This window comes from Crassostrea angulata, chromosome 3 (genome assembly GCF_025612915.1).
Source record: "Crassostrea angulata isolate pt1a10 chromosome 3, ASM2561291v2, whole genome shotgun sequence".
Classification (NCBI taxonomy): domain Eukaryota; kingdom Metazoa; phylum Mollusca; class Bivalvia; order Ostreida; family Ostreidae; genus Magallana; species Magallana angulata.
In genome coordinates, this window is record NC_069113.1 from 24,772,730 (window position 1) to 24,782,430 (window position 9,701).

General features: G+C 37.6%; 2 protein-coding genes across 2 annotated transcripts; both read right to left on the reverse strand.

Annotated features, from left to right (window-relative positions):
- Positions 1 to 296: 296 nt before the first annotated feature.
- LOC128176708 (basic salivary proline-rich protein 2-like) lies at positions 297 to 4,789 on the reverse strand. Its single transcript, XM_052843220.1, has 4 exons — positions 4,684 to 4,789; positions 2,370 to 2,457; positions 2,092 to 2,173; positions 297 to 1,936 (listed from the first exon to the last, which is right to left on the reverse strand). The coding sequence occupies exons 1-4, from the start codon at positions 4,693 to 4,695 to the stop codon at positions 688 to 690; spliced, it is 1,431 nt and encodes a 476-aa protein (XP_052699180.1). The 5' UTR covers positions 4,696 to 4,789; the 3' UTR covers positions 297 to 687.
- Positions 4,790 to 6,590: 1,801 nt separating this feature from the next.
- On the reverse strand, positions 6,591 to 9,234 carry LOC128177064 (keratin, type I cytoskeletal 9-like). The gene is made up of 4 exons (XM_052843587.1): positions 9,109 to 9,234; positions 8,635 to 8,721; positions 7,318 to 8,352; positions 6,591 to 7,115 (listed from the first exon to the last, which is right to left on the reverse strand). Exons 2-4 carry the CDS (start codon positions 8,705 to 8,707, stop codon positions 6,739 to 6,741), a joined length of 1,485 nt encoding a protein of 494 aa, XP_052699547.1. The 5' UTR covers positions 8,708 to 8,721; positions 9,109 to 9,234; the 3' UTR covers positions 6,591 to 6,738.
- Positions 9,235 to 9,701: the final 467 nt, after the last annotated feature.

Consider the following 9,701-nt stretch of genomic DNA (forward strand, 5'->3'; position numbering starts at 1 on the left):
ATTATTCAGATGCGAAGACGTCCACTCGATGCATTCTGCGCAATTTGCTAAGTCATATATTGATATGTTTGATATACTTTTTTGCTGTTATAAAAAATAATAGCTCATACTTCAAACCCCTCCCCCTCCAAAAAAAAAAGAAAAAAAAAGAAAAAATTAAATAAAAATCAAATAAACCAGTACCTTGTACATGTAACAAGACTTTTATCAGTGATAAAAAGAACATAGTACTTTCCTCCTCGTCTTTCATCGAACTCTACTTTCAACATTTCATGACATATTTGTACATGTACATGTACTATGTATTAAAACTCTTTATTTCAACGTTATACAACAATCAACAACATATAATGTATGGCTGTATGCTAGTGTTAAAATAGTCATGTACATGAAAGTATGTATAGATTCAATTCTTTGGGTTTGGAATTACTGGAATATAAGCGATACTGAGTATTTAAAGCAAATGATTTGTAACTATTGTTTGAACAGTATTTTCGCCCTATAAATCCATATCTTGCGCACATAATTCTATAGAATATCAGGTTCTAAAAATTAATGCACACCACAGTAAACAAATCAAAATGTCGTTAATTAAGTTAAATATCAAAGTCAACAAATTTGAGATCACTTTCATTGAAAGCAAAGCAACAAAAAGTTCACAATTATGCTTGGAAATATAATTAAAAACTAGTAGAACATCCATGAAAATGGGTCACTCCACCCGGAAGTGGATGATGGGTAATCCGGAAGTGGAGAAGTCATTGGTGGAACTTGAGCGCCAAAATTACTGGGGTTTGCTGCCGGCGCATTTGGCGGTAAATTGGATTGAGGGTTGGGCTGTGGTGGTGGTGGGATGTTCGGTTGTCTTTGTTGTTGTGTAGGGTTATTTTGAGGTGGGGGGAAATTTGGTCTCGAATTCTGTTGAGGGGGAGGATAATTAGGTTGGCGTTGTGGGGGAGGATAATTAGGTTGACGCTGAGGTGGTGCATTTGGCATACGTTGAGGTGGTGCATTTGGCATACGTTGAGGTGGTGCATTTGGCATGCGTTGAGGTGGTGCATTAGGCTGACGCTGAGGTGGTGCATTAGGCTGACGTTGAGGTGGTGCGTTCGGCTGACGTTGAGGTGGTGCGTTCGGCTGACGTTGAGGAGGAAAGTTTGAATTTGCGTTTGGCCCATTTGGTCCTCTATTTGGTGGTCCGTTTCTGGCCCATGGAGGGGGTATGCCGTGACGTTGGGGTGGAGGGGGGCCGTTTTGCCTGTTTCCTGGCGGTGGGGGACCTCTTTGTCTGTTGCCATTAGGTGGGAAATTTTGAGGTCCTGGTGGTGGTGGTGGGGGTCTATTTCCATGCGGTGGGGGTGGATGCCATCCCCCATTTGGTGGACCATTGGGTCTTCTTTGGTTTGGTGGACCATTTCCACGAGGAGGTGGTGGGCGGTTATTATTGCGAGGTGGGGGAGGTTTCCTTTGATTTTGTGCTCTGTTACCGCCCTTTCTAGCATTACCGTTTGGTCGAGCATTTTTCTTACCCATATTTGAAGGAGGTTTATTCGGTCTGCCCGGCGGTGGGCCATGCATTCCACTTGGAGGTAATCCAGGGTGAGCCATACCGCTGCCAAAAGACCCAGGCGGGAGCGCAAAAGGCATATCATTAAAGGAAGGCATGTCAAACCCCATCATCGACTCCAGCTCCCGGGGATTACAAGCGTTTTGACATTCGGCCTGTGTTAAGAAGTTATTTCCATTACCCCCACAGCCAGTGTAAGGCTTTTGAACGCATACTTCGCCAACTGCCATCCAGCGCATGATTTCCTGCTCACAATTCGGGCCCCCCACTTGGGACCCCTCAGATAGAGGCTGTCTACACACGCACTCTTTCTTGCACTGTGTCATCGTTGGGAATCCAGAGAAGGCACATCCTAGCCTATAAACACATCTGAAACATAGAGAAGAATGTGAGTAAATGTAATAAATAGGGAATTTATCAATCTTTAAATGTACATGCATTATCTACATCGTTCATTCATGACTTTGTATGTTGAATGTTGCAGAAATCATTCCTGTGGCTTTATGTTAACATCCATTCCTTACTTTCCTGTTCGGTCGTCGAAAAAATATTTATAGGATTCCATGCCAGCACAATACTGTGAAACTTGTGGATCTGAGAAACATACTGAAAAAAAAAGTATATTCTCTATTGAGGATCTTTCTTGCATCAATTAACATCTTTTTAATCCCCGTCATACTTGACTGTATATTTATAATATAATAAAGATTACTCAAACTCTTCTTTTCAGGAGATAGAAAATGCAAAGAAAATGGCCGAGATCATAATCTATATTTGATTTTAGATATTCTGGAATGCTTACGTCTGTCCATTCTTCCTTCTGCGGCTGGCTGCTGGGCGTTAGCCGACAAAATGAAGCTAAACAGAACAAATGCCACTAGCTCCCACACCTGCAGAACACAAGCAACCATTATTCTATAATTAAATTACATGTAACATTCATTATAATACATCATATAGTTACACGTTCATTCAATAGTAAATTGGAAAAATAAATAGTTAACTGTTTATGTTTTGTGTGTAAAATACGTGATATCTTACAACAATCACTTACATTTATGAATCTACATTTATGTACATATAATTATGCTCCAAGAAAAATTATAAAAAAGATTGCAATGTAAGTATATTGAGTAAATGCAATTTTTCTACTGACGTCATTAACTGTTACAGTTACTCTGCTGACGTAATTACGAACGCAGTCAGTTCATGTTCGCCGAACGCATGCACTATGTACAGACACCTGTGGTATTATATGTTAATTAAAACTTGGATCTTCGATTGATCTTTGGAAAAACAAAAAATAATGACAATGTGTCACCCACTCCTTTGCGGAGACCTACGGTTTTGCAAGTATGCTTATTTATGCATGCACATGTACGTAATCTGGTCACTTCTCACTGCAAGGGGAACACGTAGCGGCCACAATATGGTCAACTACAAGCTTATAAATGTCGATTGTGACCGTGCAAGTGTTGTGTAGAAAAACCCGTATTGGTGGTTGTTTGGGCAAAATGTAACGCATGAACAACCTAGTGTGACATTTTTTATTTCTTTTGATTCTTGTACAGGAAAATGTCAATTGTCGTTGACCGTTTTAGGTAATGGATCAAAGTTTTCCGATTTGTTTCCATTTGTTCTACACAACTTTGATATATGAAACTTGTTTAGAAAATTATGGACAACAGAGAAATCAACGCCATGAAAAGATTTATTGAAAACAATTCAATTGTATGATAAAATCAAAGGGCAATGACGTCACTCGAGTTGATAAATAAAGTCATAATTTACATTCAATCACAATAACCTTCACTGAACATATGGATGAAAGAATAGTTGTCTTCATTTAAAACTAAATACGCTAAAACTTATTGAGTTGATTATTTACATGAAGATTGGTTAGTTAATGAACGTGAGCAACGCTTTGAATTTACACGTTATCCACATACCGGCTAGAGTGTTCACCAATGAGTGAATTCATTATATAAATTGTAGCACAAGTTTTAATGGAGTCTTATATCTTGTTGCATGCCCGCGCGGATCCAAAATGTTTTCCGGGTGGAGGTTGGAGGCCGGGGGGGGGGGGGGGGGGGTCGGAAGAATCCGGTACCTTACTCTAGATCGAACTTTGATACTATTAATATAATAATGCGTTCGTATATATTCAATGATTTGGAATTACATTATTATTGATATCGTTGACTTTACTCACAAAGAGATCTCAATTTATTGTTTAATGAGTTTCCAGGTATTAAAGAAAAGAAACCCCATTTTCATTTCTTTCAATGGTCACCGAATGAATGAAAAAAAAGAAAAGAAAGAAAAATGGTGTACCGGAGGAAAGGCGAAACAATGGTAGAATGCATGTCGCAAAAAATGAATCGGGATCGAAGATCCAGAACCACTTAATTACAATAAATCTACATAACTCATCAGTTATATGTGCTGTCATCACATATTACAATAAAACTACGAATATATATTGATTTACTTTCAAGACTTTGCTACACTTGGTGATGTGTCTTTAGTGAGCAATAAACAGATTAAATTGACAGAGAATATAAACTCAAGATGGTTGAAAATTTGGGGGGAAAATGCATATGAAAAAAATATCTTTAACATTAACTTTAAACAAGTAGCATTTAGCCAATTTCATTTTTTTCGAAGGAGAGTGTGCTTCGAGTTTTATTTCATCATTTTGAATGCATATATCGTCTATGACTGTCAATTCAATTCTCGTCTGCAATCTTAAGTAATGAGAAGAGCAATCATGCATGATACGATTCAGTAGAATTGTGGTACTTCATTTAGAAGCATAAATCAGTATTCCATTTATTCTAAATTTAGAAACTTGATGAAACTAAAGAAACTCAAAATTAATCATCATTTTTATGACGTATAAAATTATTCCAGCAGGACATGCAAATATCGATTATGAGCAAAAGGAAAACGAAGAAATTTTTTGGATTTTTATCTTATATTTAGAAAGCATTCAAATTGATCGGAAGCATTTTTTTGTCAAACATCAAAATTACTCTACGTTGCAAGATTGCAAAAGTTAAAAAAATTAAAATTTATCCTGTAGAAAAATGATTATGAATTGAAAAACGACTTACCGCTTTGGCCATCTTGGATTTTGTGCGTGTGACTGCCCCCTGGCTTCTCTCACCTCTGGACAATGGGGACCTCCAGATGACAGAGACGGACACTGCTCAGGGCCCCTCTGACAGATGATTGACAGGCTACCACAAACTTACATATACTTATTCTTTTTATATGAGAGAATGCATAAAAGTCTTTTCGGCAAAGGACAGCATGTATTATCGATAAAATGAAAAATGAAAGGCATCTTACGATATGGAAAACCACCGTAAGAAAACAATTATGAATCCCTCTCTCTCTCTCTCTCTCTCTCTCTCTCTCTCTCTCTCTCTCAAATTTAGTAAACTAAATAAATATACCAGAATCTTGCATTGTAATACTGATATCGTGTTAGGATTTAAACAGGTTTACTCTAAAATGTTGATATGCTTCTATACAACCAAATGTGCATACACCAATTCAACGGTTTCACTACTTTAATCTACTTTAAATGATAAAAAGATACGCCAGTAAAAGGGATATCGATACCAACTATAAATTCCCTGTGTATGGAAATGTATATTATGTTCTATGTTCTGTATCTTTCGATGAATTCATTCTTAAAAAGTTTCATGAAAAGCTAATGACATACATGTATATATCATGAATTTTCAAATGAACGGAATAATAAGCTATGTCATGGCTGCAACCATAAATAATCAGTAGGTCAATGGCGTGCGTACTATCGATAAATCAGGGCCGGGGTTGTGACCACAGGAACTTTATTTCTGGTTTGCCCTGAGTTTGTATCGACATACTGCAGTAACTTAGAGTCATGCACATTTTCCATTGTTCCGAATGCTTCGCGCGTTTCATGACAGCAACCTGAATGCCGGGGGGGGGGGGGGGGGGGCAACACTACCCGAAATATTGACAAGCTAGAACTTCACCATTGAAAATCATATTTGTAGGGTGCCTGGTATCTGTGCGAAGAAGAGGGGTATTTTTTTTCAAAATTCATTTTTTAAATATGTATACACAGGTGCACATATACACATATATAGGTGAGAGGGAGGCAGCCCCCCCTGCCCCCTCCCCAACCCCTCGATGCTACAATGTACGTGCAACATAAAAATTCATTTGAGCTTATATGTATACATATAACTCGAAGTGCTGAATGAGTTGAAGTTGCAACTGAAATAATCCACCTTCTTAAAAGAACATCCAAATGCAATTGTGAATAAATTAAAAAACAAAGAAAAACGTACCCTGGTATATGGGTATACTTATCTTTACAAAATTGTAAAGAACTTTGAAATCAAGTTTTGATTAATTAATAAAAACTCGTGGTTGTGTCTTTTTTATTTACAAAAGTGTATCATGTATATTAGGCATTTTCATCCTTCCTTTAAATTGTAATCCGTATAGGGGGTCGGGGGAGCGTAACTTAGATGGGTAATTTTCCCCCATATTTGTTATACCTCAGATCCTCCCCAAAACTGGGTGTGTATGGAGGAGGGCTCCACTGCAATTCTATTCAAGTTTTTTTATTTTAATTAAGAAAAATGTTTGCTGCGAGAAAAGAGAAACTTTTAAAACTGGTTTCGTTTTTTGAGAGTCGCTCTATTCTACTTTTCTTTAAACTTTTGGAATCATGTTTTATTTGACTCAACAAACTTGTAGCGTATACATGTAATCTTCAATTTGTAATCATTTTACGCTACATTATTTCTAAAAACAGACAGTTGGACATAAAGATGTTTTTTTTTTTCAATTTTTTCTCATTTTTTATACGGTTTAGAATAAAGAAAAGTATGGATGTAAAAAAGCGCCTTATACACTAAAATGTTTTTAAAGATGTTTCTATTCATTGATAATATTTAATAAATGGCTGATGTACTTTATTTTGGAAAGTAGAATTACAAATCAAACCATAAGATACTTGTAAATTCTTGATTTTAATTAATAATCAACAAATCTGTCGTTTGAATAAACAAAAATACTAAGAATAAAAAGAATTTTTGTTTTGATGTACAATATGCACACAGAAGTACATGTATTTATTTTTTTTATTCTTCTCCGTACTTATTTTACTTTTTCTTCAATCCCGACGGGTGCCAGGGGTTGTCCTTAGCCGAAATAAAGTTTCCTCCGCCCCTCGCCATGTTGAGTCCGCCACCTATCATGTCCTGTCCTCTGCCGCCTCCACGCATCATCTGCATCAACGCGTTGCTTCCGCCACCACTGGGCTCCATTGGCAGCGATAAAGAAAGGTGGCTGTGAGGACTTGGAATTCGATTGTCCTTTGACATTAAATTCGCCCTTGACACGAATCCGCCGCCACCAGTTTGACTACCTTGCCCTTGCGATAAACCATTTGTCATTCCACTGGCGAAACCAGATCCCATACCGGAACCCATTCCCGGCGGATGTTGCGCACCGGAAAGCGCAGAGACAATGGATCCACCTATAAAAATTATTTAGTAAATTATGTTAGCATTATACATTGAAAATAAAATTACATCTTTTATTAACAATGACAGTTACAGAATTATATGCAGTGATCACCTTTTTTTGTTGTTAAAAAAACCCATTAACGCTTTTGAATTAAATATACGTGTACATATACACACACAATATGTACAATTAGATATGTGATAAAATCAAACCTATAGCATCATCGTTCATCATTCCTCCTGTGGACTGCCCTGAAAGTCGTAAGGAGGACCCACCCAAACCCCCGCCGCCGGATTTCCCAAACATGGAAGACATACGTCCACCAGCACCACCTGGCATCAAACTATTTCCGCTTATAACGCCATCCCCGGTCAAACCGCCACCAGATGTTCCAAACAACTGGGAGAATTTTCCACTGGAAGATCCAACCGAACCCATAGGAACGGAGCGGCTTCCGCTCATGACTAATTTAGAACCGCCCATTGGAACGCCTTCAGAGAAACTACCACCGGAAGAAGAACCAATTATAGATGAAAGCTGTCCACCGGAACTTCCCATAGGAATTGAACTACTTCCGGTGAGTACCATTCGGGACCCGCCTACCGGTTGTGTTTGGCTACTGGAAGAGATACCGGTCAATTTTAAACTTCCGCCTAACTGTTGTGGGAATATTTCTTTGGTCCCTCCTTGCTTTGCAACAAAGTGCCAATGGTCTTTTTTGTTGATATTTGGTGATATATAATTAATAATCTTGTTTGCTTGAGGGGTGCCTCCCATAACACTCATCCGATCTCCGTGGAGCCAAACCGTCTTTGACCCGGAAAACTTGTTTCCGGCTCTCATCGGGTTGTAGAAATTATTGGTTTCAAATTGTATGACGCTTCCACTGCCCCAATTGCTTCCGCGCGGTTTAACCATTCCTGGAGCGGATCCCACGCACGACGCGCGGCACTCCTCGTATGTTTGGAAGTTGTTGCTGTTTCCTTGGCAACCACCATAGGTAAACTTCTCACAGCAACCTTTGGTCGGGTTGTAAAACCATTTTTCGATTGAGGATCGGCACGGACCAGCTTCCGGTGGAATATGACAGACACAGTGGCTGATACAGGACTCTTCCGTTCTAAAACGATTTTCGTTGCCGCCGCATCCGGAAAACATAAATCTATCGCATCGACCGGATATAGGATTGTAGAAAAAATTCTCAATTTGAGCTGAGCATGGTCCTCTTTGCTTAGGTAGGGAACACACTAAAATTGGTAAAATGAAATCTTCTAATAGCATAATATATTCCTGAAGATTATACATGCAATTGTCGATTGCCCTTCAAGTATTGTCTATATGATGCGCTAGGAAGTAACGTAATAATGCTATGCAAAACACACTTTACAGTAAGTCGTTTTTTAAATTAAATATCTATAAGTGCCGAACTTGAAAATTTATCAGTCAAACCCCGATTTCTTTGAGGCATAGTACTTGCAAATCAGAATACTTTTATTTAAGATTTCACAATTGAATTTTCAGAGACTAACCTGGCGGTGGTGTCCAGTTGTCTGAACATTGTGTTACGGCAAAGAGGGCAACGAAATACACCAATCTTCGCATTTTGTTTTGGATTTCTGAAATTATCAAACTTAGTATAAAATGATATTAAAAAGCAAATCCTTACAGCATGTTGGTTGTTTTTTTTTTATCATATTCAGAATTACTTTCGATTGCTTTTAAATGAAAAAAAAAATACAAAAGAACATTCACATAAGAAATAAAATTAATGTGTGTGCAGATTTCTTCCTTCAAATAAATTTTATATCTCAAAATTTCTAGATACCGGTATACTCTTTATAAAATTCAAAGTTTGTGATATATTATCAAAAGTTGTTCATGTTCACTCATTACAAAAACTAACAGAGCAATAGTCAAAATTTAACTTAAAATAAGCATTCAGAATAAAAATTATCATTATGAATATTTAAATATAATGTACGAAGTAAAAATAAAAGTGTTACCTGAAAGGCGTTCTTTTCGTGAATATAAGCTACAGTTAGGTATATGAAACAACTTGGTGATGAGTTCATTTGATGTAGATAAGTCACCGACCCCCGGGGTCCGCCATTAATAACAAAATCATACACGGAAACGAAAGTGAAAACAGAGCTGAAGAGAAATGAAATATCGGACACTATCGACTCAAATAAACAAGCTACGAGTATATCGTCCAGTACAAACCAATTTGTTTGTTGAGATCTATGTAAAAATAATAACAGAAAATGTGAAGCAAGTGAAATAAAACTCCGTGGTTGAACATCGGGATTGACCTTTGACCCCAGGAAACAGATTAAAGATGGCGACTTAGCCGGAAGGAGTTAAGCCGAGTCGCATCGTCTAATAGGAGTAATGTCGTCCTCTGTAGCAATTAATTATCGCGACAGTTTAACAAAATGAATCTTCCTTTGTGCCCCAACACCCATTTCTTCTTTTCTTTTCTCCAGTGTTAGCCTCGAGTGACATGTAATTCTTGTTGTTAAATATATATAGTTTAAAGCTGTTCGTGTTTTGTTTAAAACGAGTAAACATATTAAGGACAAAATTATTCATTTAA